Below are 19,338 nucleotides of genomic sequence, written 5' to 3'. Positions count from 1 at the left end.
TGCGGATGTGGTCTGGATATTGTCCTGTGTCCTCTGGTCTTTATTCTAGGAAGGGTTGTCTTTGTTATATTTTCATAGATATATGTTGTTTTAGGAGGAGAATTCCGCTGCTCTACTCACGCCGCCATCTTCCGCCCCTCCTGAGAGTCCATTTCTGATGCTGCCCATTGCCAATCCCCACTCCCCTCTCAAAATCTGAGAACCCCAGCCTTTCCTAACAGTTGCATAAAGTTGGGGAGTTGGTTTTGATGCTAAGAAATGGGGGGGACAGGATTAACTTTTTGTTTTCATTATATCCTGCTTACCTGTATTTTATCTTTATAGTTTTAATTTTTAAAAATTGTGATTAGGAAGTAGACTTTATGTCTAAAAGCAAGACAACTGGATTTAACTTTGCAGGGATTTATCCTTAGTTCCAAGTATAGATCTTCAATTTGACCTCATTTGATTGAGTCCTTGGACTGAGGTAATAAGAAGTCAGCATTATTATTGTGCTAAATGTTTTACATGAATTCTCCTTTAATCCTTATACAGCCTTATAGTTATTATATATATATATATATATCTGTATATGCAAATCTTGTATTTTATATATAACAGCTGTTATTATATATAATTAATAAGTTATTAATTATAAGGAAACTGAGTCTTAAGAGATCTAACCTACTAAAGTTACTCCACAGGGATATAATGATGGCAGACTTCCAACCTAAATAAGCTAACCAGTCTTTGATCCTGCTCCTCACATGGCATAGTCCTTCGTGATGTCAGTCCATTCGGAAGGCCAACGTTTCACATTATAAATAGCTCCACTTATAATCTGGAAGTTAGGCAGACCAGACATTAATAAATCCAGCTTTAATTCAGCTTATAGGCTTTCTGAAACAGTGTTTTTGCTTCCGTAACCATTTGGTCTTTTAAGTAAACGGATACCTAGCGTCTTTGTGAAATAGATCGGAAAACTTGCTTAAGGAGTGCCCTTTACTGCAATCCCTTGATTTACAGTTGAAAAACAATGTGTATGACAGATAATTGGTTTTTCTTCCCAAAAGCCACTTTCCTTTTTCCTAAGAAAACCTAATCTTGTTCAGGTATGGGTGAGCACTTGTTTAATGGATCACTCCCCGCTCTAGGGAGTGAATGTTGGTTAGTCCAAATCATTCATAGTGATTCTGTCTTCCTTGCCAGTTTTAGGCATGGATAAAGAATTCATTACATTATGATTTCAGACACCTTTATGTGTTTTTACCAAAACAATCTGATTACCCTGACTACAAGACTCTTTGAAGGAAGGTACAATAGAGAAAAATCAAAGCTAATTGGATGTCCTTTCCCTCAAAGCTCCAAGTGGGGTCTCTGGTAGTAAGACCCTGATTAAGGAAAAACAAGCTGGTTAAGAGTGGAGCCATTCTTAATCAGGTCTGAGACTACCAAGGTCTCTACAAGAGGAAAGGGTTTCTGATATTCTTCAATAAGGGACTGGAGAAAACCCTGAACCTTGCTGAGGTAAGGAAGCTACTTTACATCCTGGAGCACAGTGCCCTTTCAAGGAGGGATTCTGGGGGTTCTGGGAGCTATACAACAAATGTTTTCTAAATAGCTGTGTACTTTATCCTATGTGAGAACAAAAAGATTCCCCAAAGGGCTTGAATCTGCAAAGCAAACTCATTCAATCTCAATGCTAAAATTTTCCATCCCTACATGTTTTTCACTAACCAATTCTCTTAAGCAACTTGTTTGCTTCCCATGGTTCATGAGAACTGGGCTAACTACAATGTTTGTTTTTACTCACTATTTAAATACCCCTTAAAAGAAATCTTATTTTAAAACTGAGATTTGTCTTTAGCATACATATACATATATACACACACATACACATACACCAGCTACTCTTGGAAAAGCACCAGTCAGTAGTCTTCTCTCTTGGAATTTCATATAATCTTTTAGTTTCCAATAAGCAGTAGAATTTTTCATATTTTAATTTTATTTTTTTTAATTACTAATTTACATTAGAACAGCTTCCTGATGATTCAATAATTTCAATTATATTTACTACTTGTATTAGCTTCCTATTGCTATTACAAATTAAAACAAGCTTAATGGCTTAAAACAACACAAATTTACTCTCTTACAGTTCTGGGAGTCAGAGGTCCTAAAATCAAGGTATCAGCAGGGCTGTGTTCCTTTTGGAAGCACCAGGGAGAGTACTTCCTTGTTTTTTCTAGCTGCTAGAGGCATTTTTGGCTTATGGCCTCATCCTCCATCTTCAAAGTCAGCAACATAGCATTTTATAATCTCTCTGACCTTCTGCCTCCCTCCAAATAAGGATCCTTGTGATTACACTGGGCCTCCTATGATAATCCAGAATAATCTCCCCACTCTCAAGACCCTTAATTAAATCACATATGCAAAACCTCCTTTGTCATAGAAGGCAACATATTCACAGGTTCCTAGGATTAGGACCATCTTTGGGGCCATTATTCTACTTGCACTATTGCTACTACTAGATAAAATGTGACTGTGTCCCATGCGCCAGGTATTGTGACACTGGCTGCATTATCTAAAGTAGTAGTCCACAAGTCACATCTAAGATTGTGTGACTTATGACAGGTTTGTGACTAAGCCGTTGCTTTCTGATGACAGTAATTCATCCCAAATTAACAGATTCACAAAATCTGCATTCCCACTCCTATCTAGCACTGACTTGTATATCTACAAGTTAATTAAGATTACAAACCTGTATTTTTAGAACAACATAGTCATATAGGTAGAAATTTACATTCAGAAGAAATTTGGCCTCATTTATGAGTTGTTAGAACAAAAAATGTAGTTACGGGGTTCAGTTAGCTTACATCCTTGAGACGAATGCCAGATTTACAGTTGCTACTCTGAAGTAGAACAGATCTTTGCACTAAGTTTAGAAATTCTTAAACCATTGACCAAGATACTATGAAATGTAAACCTCTGAATAGGGACTTTGTCAGACAAATGTTGGGTTAATGACCCCAATCCATCACTACTGCTGAAAAAGCAATTTATAAACTGATGACTGCACAATAATTTCTTATTAGCATGGAAGAGTACCACATGTTTACGTAGTCGAGTAGGATCTGTTTAGTGTACTCTTGCCACTCAACTGTTAGTGCAGTGCTTAATGTATGGTGAAACACTTTGAAGTCCAGCTGATATATCTGAACAGAAGGCCGACCATATAATTTGACACCTAAAACTTGCCCAGTATTAGGGGGGTAGAGGTTCTTGAACACTGGTTTAGCCTCTTAGCTGTCCCATGTAAGGTTGTTTTAAGATTGGATATAATTAAAGGGATACACAGTTAAAAAGTTGAATATAGAACTAGTTGAGCCCATTGGCTTCCAGCCTGTTGGCTATAAACTCTAGCAGCATATGGTACTGTAATGGGGCCATTAATCCACCTGAGCACCAAATGTTGTCTACAGACTATTTCCTAACCTATCAAGTGTAGATATGGTTGTGAGGTATAATACAAATTTGCTTAAAAAGATCACTGAATTCATAAAAGTTTTGGTCATTTTTCAGTTTACTAATCATTAGGTACGTAAGGACAGTTAAGTCCGTGGAATTTGGACATCCTCGAAGAGGTGGTCTCTGCTCTAGCTTAGAGAATTTAGCAAAGTGCGTGTGGAACACTTCTGACAGAAAGACTTCCATTCACGTAAGACTGAATCCTTAAAGAACAGCTATGTGACAGCTCTATTCACGAAATTGTTTCCCAAAAGACATGATAAGGAGTGTGTTAGACAAAGTAAGAGCAACTAAAAATACTGATGAAACCTTTCAATAGCATGTTTTTCTTCCTATGCTGATAGCTTCTGAGTAAGATTAGCAAGCTACAAGTAAAACAATTCTGTTTTATTTCATTTCTTTAACTTGCTTGCAATAGAAGTACCTATCAATACACTAAATGGGTCTGTTTTTAAAACTCATCACTATCTTTCCTAAGGAAAATGTATCTGGCTTTTAATTTGTAAATAAACACTCTCAGTTTATATAGCATTTTACAAAAAATTTTTGCACTGCAGGGTCTCAAAGCTGGATTATTCTTACCATTTGTAGTCTTTCAAAAAAAAATACCTATTTCAAAGATGAGAAAACTATCAAATGAAACATTGATTTGCCCAAGATTATAGTATAGTTATAATAGATGAGCTTAAGTTATTTTTAATTACACAATAGCTACAACATAAATGATGTGGATCCAATTTTAGAAAAGTGCCATATAGAATTTGTTTGATCCCAGTTAAGGAAAACCAGAAATATTTTGTGGTCATCTTATTTCCCTTAAATAGAGGAAGAAACCCCTCTGATTTAAACTGATGGTACAGTACTACAGTACTGTTCGGGTGAATGTTCCTTTTTTAGTTATTTTCAGATCTAGTATAATAAAAACTCCTCAAGACCAGTATTTCAGGTCCTGATAATTATTTTTTTATCTAAATCATTTACTCAAACAGGTTTGTAGCAAAAGGCAGAGTTGGGTGCCTTAAAGGATCTAGTATTTATAAACTTTGCATACACAATAAAAACCTTCCTGTCTATAGGGTTGTATGATACTGGAATCATTTCAGGGAGTTTGTAGACTCTCCCTGGAAATCTTAACCATAGTTTAAATTAAAAATAAGTTCCTGCTTTCCGAAATGGTGAAAATTACAGCTGTGTGGGTAGCAACAAAGATTCATGGAATGCCATTCACTATGTTTTAAATCCATGGAACCATTACAAAAATTTAGACTGACTCCCTAATTCTTGCTTAGCTAAAATAACATACAATACTTTACAGGAACTAAGAAATTATTACACTGGAGGAAAGTACTGTCAGAGATGCTCACATTTACCAAGCATATCACTTCAAGTCAGCTGAAAGCTAAAATGCTTGAGAGCTGACAAGATTTCTACAATTACTTTTTATATTTCCTTTAGCACTTGTTGAAGGGGACAACCTGGTTGTATTTTTCACTGCAGCTGTTGGTTGATATAAAATTTGTCCCTTTCCCTCAAATACTGCAAAATAAAATATTTACTCTTCTCCTGTTACTTACAGTCAACTGCTAGATAATGTACTTTCTGCTGATTCCCAGAGCACAAAAGTAAAAACAGCAAGTTCTGGTTAGGTCTGTTCATCCTGTTCATTCACACATATATTCAAACAAACAACCAGCATTAACAGATGATCCACTAGGTACTGAATTCGGTTATCTTACATTGACCCAAACCAACAACAGAAAGTTTTAAAGAATTACCAGAACTTTTATTTTTGCTTAGTTTTATTAAAAAAATAAATACGTCATAAAGCTTTATTTTCCTTTACAGAGGAAAAAAAGGAACACGTTTCATGAAATCAAATAAGCAATGGTAAGGTCCTAACTTTAAAAAGATTGGGAATCACTGGCCTAGAAGTTCTAATTGAATGAAAGAATTGTTAACAGCTACAGTTGGCTGCTCATGCCAATGGCAGCAAACGAGACCAAGTAGGGCGAAATAAATAACTGTGTGGAAGCCCTGACAAGTGCTTAAACAGATTGATTCATTGAGACATCAGTGTAGATATATCTTGCTTTAAACAATACAGAAGTTCCTGAAAAGTTTTGTGTAAATGAAACAACCACAAACACAGTAAGAGAGCTTGGTATCTGATAAAATTTCGTGGTGAATTCTTTTGTGAACAACCACTTCCACTTTTGCAAATCCAGTATTTGCTTTCCTTAAGGCAAAGTATACCTGGCCTGGCTGCTGCCTCTCTGAACTGCGGCATCAGCATATTCACCTAACACTGCTCCACCTGGGCCAGTGACACTATTTCCAAGTTTGTGTTTCTATTAAGTAGTGTAAAATACGAGTCAGCCAGGGAACCCTACCCAGCTACATCTGACAAAGCAGGCATAGGAGTGGGATCACCACCTTTAACAATATTTCCAAGTCAACAACAATTTTTGAGAGTCTACTTTGTGCAAAGCACAGTAATAAACCTTATCAATTTGGTTACAGATGTACTTCCTTTCTCTAAAACCTTCAGTTAGGGCCTAGATCTGGAACCATATAATAAAGTAATACTTCTAATCCTCAAGACTGGCTTTAACCAAGTTAGCTGCTCAAATCCTTCAATTTGGAGTGGATAATGGAAGATACTGAGTTTTCCAAGGCTGAAGCTTAACGACATGAGAATCACATTTCATATAACTAGTTAGTGAAAAATTATGCTGGTGACAAAAATTTTTCAAACAGTTCTTTTTTTTTTTTGTACTTCCTCTAAAGAGAACTCTGAATTTCCAGGCAAACTGGAGAACAGTTAAAGTCACTGATGCTCTCTGGTTGGGTGGCACATTCTAGTCCTGCTGATGGGAATAAAAATTTCTTTCCACCCAAAAGAATTTCAGGAACTTATCCTCCATCACAGTAGTGATGCTCTGGACAGGGAATAATAAGTATGGTAGTACTAGTTCTAGTCAGTTTGATCATTTATGCAAATAAAAAGAATCCTCACTTCGTGCACAGACTTCACTTCACTTGGCCAAACTTCTACCAGGCTTAAGTCGCATTTAATTAGTTAGGCTGCTCAGTTTCCTTTTTAAAAAATGCTTCTAATGACACTGCTGCCTGTATGTACAAGTGTGAATGGAAAGAGTATGCAACTTGTAGTTTTTTCCACACCGAGTACACTAACAATTAGTAAATAATTAATCAGTGGTCATTTTAAAACTTGTGTTTTTCTTAAAAAATTGTCACTTTCAAGCACTTAAAAAAATGGGTCTTAAAAGTGCCCTATTAATGTCCAAAGCTGTTCCCCATTCTGTCCCACCCATCCAAAACCTGCTACAAATGCTGGATTGAGTACATATCAAATAATTTAGCAGTATCAATATTTTTCAAATGGAAACAGTGTTACTGACTTCTTCATATTGGATAACAAAATAAGGATAACTCTGGTCATCATTAAAAATGACAAAAATCTGAGGCTCAAAGATATTATCCACACAGGAGTCATACAGGTCACTGGTGACACTGCTGGGGTTGACAGGAGGGGGCCTTCTCATGCCATGACTGCCCATCGTGTATCTGCCAGTTAGCACTTTGGCCAGAAACATGAAATGGACTCCTTTGGACGACTTCTTAGAAAAGTTATGAGAGTAGCTTGCCTTCTTTGCGAAATAACTGCCTTGCCCAAACATCGTAGCATGCTTTCCACAGACTCGAGGGTCAAAGTTGTGCTTGCAGATTCCATCTACCACATCTTGGGATGTTCCATGAAATAAATGTCTCTCATTTATTATTCTGTCACGGCCACACATTTTCCTGTTCATATATTCCTTTTTCCTAGTACAAAGAGCAGACAGGGAATTCAGAAGAAGGAAGGTATAGAACAACTTAATAAGCACGATGTGGTCATAAACTTAATAGTTTCAATAGGGAGGTAGTATTAAAGTAGCTATCAAGGGCAAAATGCCATCAAAGATCATATTAAAAATTTAAACTTATCTTTTCTACTGCAGACAAGGAAAGCTCTTTTCATTTCTTCTCCAACAAATGTTCACCTGCTCATTCTTCCATTTCAAGTCTAGTTCTTACTTCTTACCTTCAATGCCTTTCCTGTCTAATTCTGCCAACCTGTCTTTTAATTATGTGAGTCTTCAAACCTACACGTATTCCCTTTGTACTGCATTCATTTGTTTGATGAGTTGAGAGGCAGCACAATAAAGTGATTAAGAGCAAGGCTTCTGGTGCTAGACTGCTTGGGTTCAAATTCCAGCACAATATCTTCATATAGTATGACCTGTGGCAAGTTACCAAACTTTCTGTGACTCAGTTTTCTCTCTATAAAAAATCCTACTAATAAGTCTGTTATGAGGATTATATATGAATTAATTTATGTGAATTAATATATGAAAAATTTGAACATACTAAGTTCTATGCAGGTCTATTATGTTCTGTCATCTGTCAATAACTACATTATGAAAAGCTCTCTTGAACTTTTCATACTGCTGACTCACCTTTTATATTTCTCCCAAAGAAACTGATTTTGGACTCTCAATATTTGTAAAATCCTATATTTAAACTCAGGCACAGTCTTATGAAAAAGATTGTAAATTATTCGATAACTTTTGTCCTCTGCAGAAACAGGCACTTGGATGAAGTCCTGAGATGGATGCATATAAACCCAAGTTTCAGGGTAAAAATTTGCTGAGGTGACCCCATCTGGGCAGATGATTTGTGATGATGAGGTCGCTTCAAGAGGTGGAGGAGCCTGTGTGGGAACACCACCAAGGGTCCTAAAAGGGAGAGGAAACAATGTCAATGCAAAACACTGAGAAATAAGTCCATCTCATATTACAGTGCTTTATGGCAGTATCTACTAGTATGATTTGTATAGCTTCAAAGCTTGTTTAAAAAATATAGAAAATGCTATCTAAGTAAAAAAGTCTTAGAGCAAAGACTGCCTGTGCATGGATAACCTACTATTAACCTCTTGGCCTCCTCTTTGTGAAGAAGACTCGAGTGTAATGCTGAAAAGCAAGAAACTGAGAGCCAATTTTTAAATATCTTTACTTTTAACACACTGGACTCCTCTTTTGCTTGTATGGTTAAACAAACTCTTTCAAGGAAGCAATGGTAATTAATATGAGTTCTTCAAACTTTGCTGTACTAAGAAGAAAACATACCATGACTACAGGCTATATGAGTGGGGGGAGCAAAGTGATGGGGAGACAGGGAGGCAGGTGGGAAAGAGGGTGCTTACATGGACATGATATAAAATATTAAAATAAAAAAGCTTATATACTTTTTTGTATATATACATACATATATATATATATTTTTAAAAAACAAACAAAAATCATGGAGTAGGCACTGAAAGTCGACAATTGGTATTTGCTTCATTTTTCAGTACTGCATATAACCATCAACACTATTCAAATATGATAGCTTTAGGTGTGCTGAAGGTAGAGCTGATTACCTAAACTCTAGACACCAGAATGCCTATGTTTGAACCTTTAATTCAGGTCTGTTACTTTAAAAGATGAGTTTAGATAAACAGGAGCTTTGATAGTTACTTATTTCTGCCTGATTAAATGCTTAAATTAAATCATATTTCTTGGCCATTTTCAAAACAGAACATAAGGCAAGAAGCAGACAAAAAGGCAATCCTGACCGAGACTCAGATTAAGGTTAGGGTACTGTGCTACTCATCAGCATAGTGTGGTTACAAGGAAGCAATCAAGTCTGCCAAATGGATTAGGAAACTGAAATTTTCAAGAGTTTTGTGACACAGAGGTTAGAACTCTGGGTGAACATGCATCTAATCTCCAAGAGCATATCTTACCATCATGCTTCTCATAATCAAAGCCACCTTATACTAAGCACAAACTGGAGATCAGGTGTTGTGCACACAATCACTAACTACATAACCCTGCAAGATGGCTTGATTATTGTCACTTTTCAAATAAAGAAACTGCTATCATAGCTAGCAAACACAGAGACAGTATCTGAATCTAGGCCTACCTAAGTAGGCAAAGTCAAAAGGTATGGAACTTGTTCTCAAGCATCTCTGAATAATCGGTTTTCAAAACCCAAGGTCACCTTTCATCATCACTCTTCTTCCCTCTCCGTGCCATTTTAAAAGACATTTCCTAACCCAACTTCAGTGATGAAGTAAGAATTCATTTTACCCTTTTTGGGGAGGAGTCAAAGAAACTCTGTCCTCATGACCATGAGGCGATTGCACAGGACAGATGTCCTTTCAGCTGAAATGAACTCCCAAACCCTAAATCTTGAGATTTGTTTACTTATGCAGCCTCAGCTCAAGTACTCTAAAAATATTAAAAAAACAAGAACTTTTAATCAGCCCCATTAAAAAGCAGCAAGAACAAGGAAAAAAAATGTGTAACTATGAGGTGAGGAATATTAACTAATTTTCACTGGTAATCATTTTGTAATATATATGAATGTCAAGTCATTATGCTGTATACCTTAAATTTATACAATGGTTTATATCAATTATATCTCAATAAAACTGGAAGGGAAAAATAAAGAAGGGAAACCCTTATTTATGAGCCAAATTTGCAGAAAATTCATAACATAGTCAGCTCCCAACCCCACCTTAACACCTCCCCCCATTCTAGTATTCCCAATTCTTAAGCATCTCTGATGCCTGATAATTTGTGACCTTTATGACATCTATGTTTTTCTTTGACCCTCTGCATTTACTAACACTTAAAAACACAACAAAACCAAACCTTTCTTCCTGGCTAAGATCATAGTCTCTCTGGAACCTACTTCAGAAATCTGCTTTTGGAACGAATTCCCTTACTCCTTCTCCCATGAGGCCATTGTGAGTGCCCCCAGCCCCAGATTCCAGGGCAGCTAGCAACTGAAGGGCTACAACCGCCCCTCCCGCCCTGGTGAACTTGCTGCTGCCCTGCTCTTTTTTTGCTAAGAGTCTACATAATCATTTTGATTTGCTAAGTTCTTCCTTTACTTCATCATTGCAGACAAGAAGATTAAAGAGGAAATTTAAAAAAGAGAATAGAGTGACTTTCTTTGTTCTCTTGTAAACTTATGTTACAGTAAATAGTAAGCGGTAAATCATTTGTGACATTAATTCTACTACTGCTTGTATTATTTTTATAGTTCACACTTTTTTTTTTTTTTGAGCATTTTTACTATCACACAGAAGTTACATCTCACTTGATTGGCTCAGCATGTCAAGCTGTCAGTCTCACTAATGAGTTCTACAACTCATGAGAAGGACAGTATGTTCCTAACTACTGGACGCTTACACTATCTCCAGCTATGCTAGTGAAATCACAGAATTGTCATTTTTATTGGTTTATAATTTAAAAAAATACAAGAGAAAAATTTTCACACTTGCATTAGAAAGAAAGCACACATTTACCCTAAGCCGACATACATTTCTAAAATAGGTCTTTTACAAATTACTTTTGGATACTAAGCATTGCAGGGATTTTTTATTTGTTTGTATTTTGTTTTTAACATTCCCTTTGCAATCTCAGAATTAGAGTCATTAAGATTCTGTCATAATAATCAGAGAAAAAAAATAGTTTGGGCTTGAAATAAAAAGCTACTAATAAGAATATAAAAAGAGCATCTTCACTGCAAAGATCAGCACAAGAGACCAACCAATATTACCTTTTACTTCCTAAATTCATAAAACCAAGAAAACCTAGCATCATTTTAAAATCAGGATTTAATTATGGTATACCTAACTAGAGTAGATAATGATTTCTCTAGAGATACTAACTTTCAAAGATGGCTATGCTAATGGTAATGTGTCACACCTTTTGGCATCCATCTATGGACATGTGCCAATGGGCTAGGGAGGGAAAAAAGAAATGGCACTTGGGAAAATGGAAGAAGAGTTCAGCTACAATTGAGAAGGATGAGTTCTGTCTTAACCTAAAAGTATGTCAGGTAATTTTAGTATTACAGGAAGATAGGAATGCAAATTATTTGAAAAGGTGGATTTTTCCCATGCAAATTCACTCAAGTAAGAAAAATGGAGACCACCACCTTGCCCTACTTGCCCTGGCAGTTGACCTGGACTGAGAAGGAGTCCCAAAACATGGAAGGATGTCATCAGAAAACTCAATTTTCCACAAAGGAGGCAAATGCAAACTCTGCCTCACTCCAGATATAATTACTTTTGGTTGTGGAAAAATGTGAACTATACTTTGATTTAGAGTTCAAAAAATCCAATAGGATACTCAATCTAATTTTAGTGTTAGGTTAACTGTAGCTTGTATGACTCTTTTCTGAAGAATTAAAACTCAAAGGATAACTCAGAATTTCATATTCTAGAGTTAAGAACCAAGTCAGTCTCTTAATTTAAAATCTTTTTGTCTCTTTGGCATTCAGTTGTACATTTACACAAAATCAGAGTAAAGATGGGACTTTCCACTGGACACTTACTGTAAATATGGCAGCAGTATAAAACAGGAGTGGAAGTGGGGTCTCCTTTTTATTTCTCTCCTGAAGAATGAGTTGTGGAGAATGTAGTGGTTGTTCCACATCATAAACCGGACCTCTTTCAGACCCCGAGAGTTGGCTTCTTCAATCAATCGAATAATAGACTATGTAGTAGGAAATAAAAGGCAAATGGCAAAAAAGAGCAAATTAATAAACAATCATTATTAAATATAAAAAATGTTAATGTTAACTAAAAACAAAAACAGTTAACCTTGCTATTATCATCAGAAAAGTTTAAATAAACTATAGTGAATCAAATTAATTCTTTTGTCTAGAATTTTTCTTTTTTTTATTTTAGAGCAATGATGCAGAAGAGAACTGTGCTGCCTATTCAGAAAAACATAGATTTCCACATTATGAAACATATGAGGCCCAGGAAACTATTCTACTCTACCTTGAGGGCCTAACAATGCCCTAGAGACTTGTTTTGTTTATATTTCTTAAGGGAATCTTCAGAAGGCGGTTAAAGATGGTAGTATTTACGGTAAAAGGTAAACAAGTTCCAAACCTAGAAATCTCTCAGAGGAAAACATAGTAATAGTCCAAGTATTCTGAGATTACACTTCAAACAGCCTCTTATTCTCTTTGGAAGGTATTAGCTACTAGGGATTACTTAAAAGAGAGTCAGAAATTTTAGTTCAATATTGTATTTTATAGTAATAACATACTAGGTAATTTTCTAGGTACCTTAGGTAGGTAAGTCAGTTTTCCCTTTTTGTAATGTTGGAAATGAAGTTAATCAAATTAAAGAAGTCAGATCTTTGGAAAGTGAATTTCTTAAGTCCCTTTCGGGGTGTTTAAACTTCACTCAGAATTCTCCTTCAGAGGCAAAGTAAACCACCATCATTATAAAACCTTACTTTGTGATTGAATAGCTATTCCCACCATCTCAGACTAAGGATGCATGTGCACATATGACATAACTTTAATGACTGATTTGTCTGACCACAGCTCAATAAATATTTTAAGTACTTCTTTCAGGGGCTTAAGAATGATTGTTTCCTACTAGACTTCTAAAATGCTAAGAGTAACAACATGATCAAATCATTATGAGCCCAGGAGCCACATATAGCCAGAAGTTAGATCATCTCATTAAAATTACTCCAAAGGAAGCATGGAGTTTGAGTACTCAGCACTGTAAATACTTGGTCTCTTCTGCAGAAGATGATGGGGGAAAGCATACTCTCTCTCTTTAATAGTAGTATTCTATTTATGGATTCCAGGAGGTTAGTGGAAAAAAAACATTTTCAGAAAAATCAAGAGAGAAAAGTATTACTTCCATCAGTAAGATTCAATTTTACATTCATAAGCTCTTTGATTTGTAGTTCTGTCTATAGCCATTTTTGGAAAGAAAGAAACTACAGTGAAAAAAAAATTTTAATATGTTTTTTGGAAAAAGAACTTGTAAATACCTCAGGATACTCTCTCCATCCAAAGTGGTCCCTACAGAAGACTTTCCAGACTGTGTGATAAATAGAGTTGACATATCTAGTAGATGGTGTGGACAGCCTTCGCAGTTGGTCAAATTCAGCTGTTTCATACACATTCATGGTATTCAAATCTGCCCAAAATTCTTGTCCTCTAAAAAGACCCCCAAAGAAATAACTTTTAATATTAACACATTTGCAAAATAGAAATACCTAAACATCTCATCAGACATTAAAAATATAGCATATAGCAAGCATGTTGCAGAATTTTCAAAACTTGCCTTATTTGGAGTAAAAAGACATTAATAGTTGTTTCCTCATTTCCTCCATGCCTTTTCTTAAGAAGACCGAACTTTCAGGCCATGGAGTTATGGTAGGATTGATTCTATCCCACAGCATCACTGGCCTAAACCAGTCAACACAGTCCCAACCCTATCCAACACAGTGGGATAAAGCAAACCCTGGTCTCAGCCAATAAGGGAGTCAGTTTTACGATGAAGCTGACATAGAAAGGAGAGAAACAAAAGAAACTTCTCTTGAAGCTTGTCCTTTTTTCAGAGGCATCAATTTACCTAAGCCAATAAAGGAATATACAATACTGCCTAGTTCCTGAGACAGAAAAAAGAAAAGAGAAAAAGAATGATCCCAGATAAGACTAGTACTGCTAATCTATCTAAGATCAATATTATCTTTTATGCTGTGCATGGGAAAAAAGTTGGCAGAACATGAAGAGGAAAACGTTTGGATTATTACAAAGTTTAGCTATGAGAATATTTTTGTCATTTTGTTATCTGGTCTGCTGCTACTGAATCAGTACTTTACAAAATCTCTATATTGTTGAGTGGAAATCCAACTATACGGATCAGAGTCATTTCAGAAAATAATTTGTAAAGGGTGGTCCAATTAAAACATTTATGTTTCCTTTTTAATGGAACTTCATCTATTGTTTGAAACAGCCAAACCATTATTTCAAGTAACTGGAAAAACATTCATTGTACTCTTTTTGGGTATGTTTCAAAATTTTCCTAAGAAAACATTAAGAAATAAATCATAAAATAACATCATAGATATCAGCAGAGTGACTTAAATTTCCAAATACATTCCCTTATAGTTGCTACCTTTCCACCACAGATCTGTAAAAGGATGTCCAGTACACAGGATACTCTAGATTCAGTGACACTTAGAACTGATTCATGTGAAATCCAAAAGTCTGAACAGATATTCCCAAGAATTAACTTACTTCCTTGCTGTAAGTTAGGATTCTGAAAAGGGTATTAATTTTGGCCTATGGGTTTTGATGGTTAGCACAACACTTTCCAAACTCTGCTCTTGGAACACTTGTTTCATGGTATTCTGGGCAAAAAGCATTCTGTGGTCCTATGTTTGAAACACTTGGTTACACAAAGCTAAACAATTTCCTTCTGCAACCAGTCCTTCAGTCCCTTTAATATGCTAAGACAGATATAGAAGTACCATGATGAAGGCTTTCAAGTATTCTTCCAAACCTGTAACTGTGGTTTTCCCCTTCATACCTATTTCCCATGAATACCTATTCACATCTCTCCCATTTTCCCATTACTACCTATTAAACATTTCTCAATGAACACTGCTGGCAAATGTCAGGGAAAGAAAATCTATTTCTCACCCTCCACCCTAATGTTCATAATTTGTGAATCAGCTTCTGTTAGGAAAAAAAGCTCAAGTTACGTATCTCATTGATGGCTCCAGGGAACACATAAAAAAATATGTTCCTTTAAAAATTCTTAAAGAGCTAAGCAAAACCCTCATTTCTTGCTTAGATTATTAAGAAAGATGTGGTCTTAAAAGGAACATGTAATTTTAATAAAGTGTGAAATGGGAAGACAATAAAGTGTAGTTTAAAATCACATTCGGACACTTTTGTTTAGATGATTTACAGTAAACAGGAATATTTAATTCAAAAGGAAAGAAAACGTTTCTGGGAAATGCTTAAAAAGAAAAAAAACACTGAAAACTGGGCTCCTATACCTAAATTAAACTTCACACCAAATTGCTTTAAACAAAATTTTCACTTCATTTTAGGAGAATCTGATGTTGCCATTGAGCAGAGAGATGCTAACCTCTTTCTCCTTAAGATCATTTTGTTTCTAAACAGATTTTCCTGCTTGAAGTTTATTTCCCAGTAACTGTTCCCAATTACAAGTTAACAGATCTTCAGTATTTTCTTTAAGGAGTTCTTAAAACAGCAGTCATAATGTTAACATGCATTATACTATAAACAACCAATGCTTTTTGCTGTTGCAGAATCAGATTTTATTCTGGACATCACTCCAGCTATTTCTGTTTTAAGCCTGTATTATTAAGACTTCATAGATAATGATTTGCATGAGAAAAACATCTAAAACTGCAGCTTTCGCCACATTCTCTGTGTTTCAGTTCTCTGGGCATTATGAAGTTCCTATGACAAATCCTAATTTACTACAATCAACTGTTCTTTGGATTGATGAGTCAAAGTACTGTTTTAGCTTATTTGATTTTCAATATGCTTTTCTAGACTTGACAGAGACAAAACAACAAATATGAAAAACATTAAATTATCTTTTTATAAGATTAATTTGCCACCTGCTGTCCCTTAACCAGGGAATGCTTAAAAAATCCAAAGCCAAGAATTTTTTTCTCTTCAATCGCATCAGTATAAAATGCATGCAATATGGATGCCAAATGTTCAACATCCATCACTCTTATTTACCAAACCATTGCTTCCTATTAATCAGAAAGTAGTTATGAGTCACGTATGTGTGATAATGGTGATAGTGGGCTGTATTAGGCAAATACACAAAGAATTAAAACAGATGCAGTCCCTGGCTTCTAGAATTAAAATATAAAACCAAAGAAGCAGTACAACTGCACATGTAAACTCATCAGTGGCTAAATAACATTCTAGGAATGAGAGGACAGCGTAGGCATTCAGCACTAAGGAGAGGAGGTGGTTACTGGCGTCCAGGAATGGATAAAGGTCAGGAAAAGTATGAAGCTTTATTTTATCAATCCAAGATAGATCTCTGTAAGAGAAAGACTTGTAGGAACAGTTTAAATAATAGGAAATATTACTGGTATGTAAAGGGTTGTATGGAAGAACAAGAAAAAAAGTTCTTTAAGCACTTAGTTTCTTGGAAGAAGGATGAGGACAGGCAGGGACAGCAGCAGCACAGACAGTTGGAAAAGGAAAACCTTGACGGGTATGTATAAGATGAGGAAACCAGGGTGTAACAGGCAGAGGCAATGTGAGAGATGTCAGGCCATGAAATGAGGGGCAAGTCTAGGGTTTCAGAGCCTTAAATAAGGGTAGGAAGTTAGAGTACTGAGCAGATGGTGATAAAGAGTTGAAGTAGTAAATACAGGATGGGTGAAAACTGACCAATAGAGGACAGTGCTAGATTGGGGTGGGATAGTTGTAAAAGCAGTGCAATAATCCTGTAGATAAGAACCCTATCTGGCCTAAGGGCATCCCTACTGAGGGATAGCCATGAACAAGTGAGTTTGGGAGATAGTGAGCCACTGTGCAGCAGATTTAGATTTGACTCAATATACCACATTGCTAAACTGATCAGAATTGACTTAGCTAAGATATAACCCTACCATGATGAATCAGAAAAAAATGAGACTGCTAATTTTTTAAGGGAAGATGAACTTGAACTGCTGAAATATTAACAACTGTTTCCACATGGTTTACCAACAAACACACCACACACATACCAATGTAAGAATGCAGATACAAAACTAATTTAAAATTCTGAAAGGACACCCGTTCTCATAATTTAGATGCTTTAAAACAATGGCTTCCTCCTACTTAACAAATCTCTTGGCATACCAATTAAGCCAACATTTTCCGACATATATTATCCATACACAGAGCAATAACACCCACACTAAGTCAGAAATTATGCTCTATACACCATCATTTCTTCTATGTGTATTTCAGATACTAAAAAGAAAGTAAAAAGAACCTACAATATAAATGATAGAGCTGTAATGAAAATGAAAACTATTACTGAATGAAACAGAAATTAGTAAGAACATGATCTCTTTGTTAAATAAACAGTTCTTAGGATTATGCATTTGGGAGCTCAGTAAAGAGTGCAACCATTTTAGGCAACTTCTCTATTTATAAATTGTTTGAAACCAAAAAGAAATGTGATGATTAAAAAAAAACTTAAGTAGACACACTGATTAGGCCACTGGGCTATGCATTGGGAATAAGAAGATGAAAAAGGCAAAATGCCAGAGACAGTGGGGAGAGGAGAGAGACAAGCAAACCCTGTGGCACAGGGCGAAATGTGGCACAAAGGTGGTCTGTGAACAATTCAGGGGCAGAGGCACTATCTCTGCTGGAAAAGAGGTCAGGAAAGGTGGTCAAGGGAGGTGGTCCAGAGTGGAGGAAAAGAGAGCCAAGTCTGGCCAGGCTCTGGGCAGACAATGCACCAAGTGCACAGTGACTGACATTTGAAGAAGCTAACCAAGCAAGGCATGAGAGACCCAAGGGCATGTAGCACATGCAGTTCATGTGGGAGGTCAGGGTGTTGTGTGTGGGAGGAGGATGATAAGAGGTAAGACTGTACTGGATAGGCTGGCTGGGGCCAGATAATGAAGAGCTTTGTATACTGGGTTAAGAGGTTAGGACTTGATTCTGTTGGCAGTAGGAATTACTGATGGATTTTCAACAAGGTTTCTACTTAGTAGTAATATGGAGGGCTGATTTGCTTATTTTGGATAGGAGTGGGGAAAGTGGGGAAGGCTGAAGAGGGACACTTATTTGCTAAATATTTATTAGCATGCTAATCTATTATTAATATTATTCTATGCTTAGCCATCTATAGCTATTAGAATGGCACATGAAGCAAACAATAAGAGAGAACTAAGGAGGCAACGGTAGGGATGATCTGAGAGGTATTTAAGAGTTAACTGCATGGAGGATGATTATATGTGGGGCTAAAGGAGTAGAAAGTGTTCAGGATATGTTCCATGTTTTTGATCTAGGTGACCAGATAATGGTGGCATTAAATGAGACAGGACATGCAGGAGGTGGAACACAGTTAAGTGGGAAAATGATGCAAATTAAACATTGACCTTACACTTCAACAAAGGTCAATTACATATAAAGTTTTCTGAACCCTACTCTGTACAGTTTTAATCATATAGATTAGATTTTAGGACACTGGCTTCCTGCCTATAAGAGCTAACTGGATTCTACAAGGATAAACCCATGACCTCAAACTAATTAACACCCACTCTATAATCAGCTGGACTAACTAGACACTTACTAGGTCTTATTTTATTACTATGATGTAAAGTGAAAATTTCTCCCAAAACTGAGGGTCATAATGACAGAAGGATAAAGATCAAATGTAGTGGAGACGATTTAGGCTCTTCTGCTACAGATTCGAGACAGGCCTGACAGATAGGCTATGTTTGCTGCTGCCGAAGAAATTTCACAGGCGCACAAAATATAGCTGGCTTTTGATACCTAGCTTTGATGTTTCCAGACTCATTTAGCAATGCTGGAATATCTGGCAGCTTATATAGCCCTTAAAATATGTTACAAGGTGGTGAGAATCAAAGCCATGGTATATACAATACCAACGTATTTTGTGAAAGCAGAGTAGGTATTAAACTTCAGAGGACTATGTACTCATTCTGCTTTAGAAGCATAATAACTCTCATTTATTGTTACTTACTAAGATTTTCGCTAAAATTGGCTCAAATAAATAGCACAGAGCTATTGGGGCAATAAAGGTTATCAATAAATGCTTACATAAGAAGCAACAAGATGTAACTATACTCCTATTATGTTAATGTGTGTGCGCAATTTAAGTAGTAGCTTAAAATATATACATGCTGAAGTTACTCTACAAGAAGA

At 36.1% G+C, this 19,338-nt stretch overlaps 1 protein-coding gene across 2 annotated transcripts in view; it reads right to left on the bottom strand.

The window, feature by feature from the left end:
• Nucleotides 1–5,265: 5,265 nt before the first annotated feature.
• The window catches only part of TIPARP (TCDD inducible poly(ADP-ribose) polymerase), a 28,428-nt gene continuing 14,355 nt past the window's right edge, over nucleotides 5,266–19,338 (bottom strand). For both annotated transcript variants that reach the window (XM_036904130.2, XM_036904129.2), the window contains exons 3-6: nucleotides 13,428–13,596; nucleotides 11,959–12,119; nucleotides 8,025–8,303; nucleotides 5,266–7,350 (exon numbers count right to left, since the gene is read on the bottom strand). In XM_036904130.2, coding sequence (XP_036760025.2) covers nucleotides 6,903–7,350; nucleotides 8,025–8,303; nucleotides 11,959–12,119; nucleotides 13,428–13,596 — 1,057 coding nt within the window. In that variant the 3' untranslated portion in view covers nucleotides 5,266–6,902. The remainder of the gene's footprint in view (nucleotides 7,351–8,024; nucleotides 8,304–11,958; nucleotides 12,120–13,427; nucleotides 13,597–19,338) is intronic.

Source organism: Manis pentadactyla, chromosome 1, assembly GCF_030020395.1.
Source record: "Manis pentadactyla isolate mManPen7 chromosome 1, mManPen7.hap1, whole genome shotgun sequence".
Taxonomy (NCBI): domain Eukaryota; kingdom Metazoa; phylum Chordata; class Mammalia; order Pholidota; family Manidae; genus Manis; species Manis pentadactyla.
The sequence above is the reverse complement of the archived record's forward strand: the minus strand, read 5'-3'. Positions and strand labels throughout refer to the sequence as shown.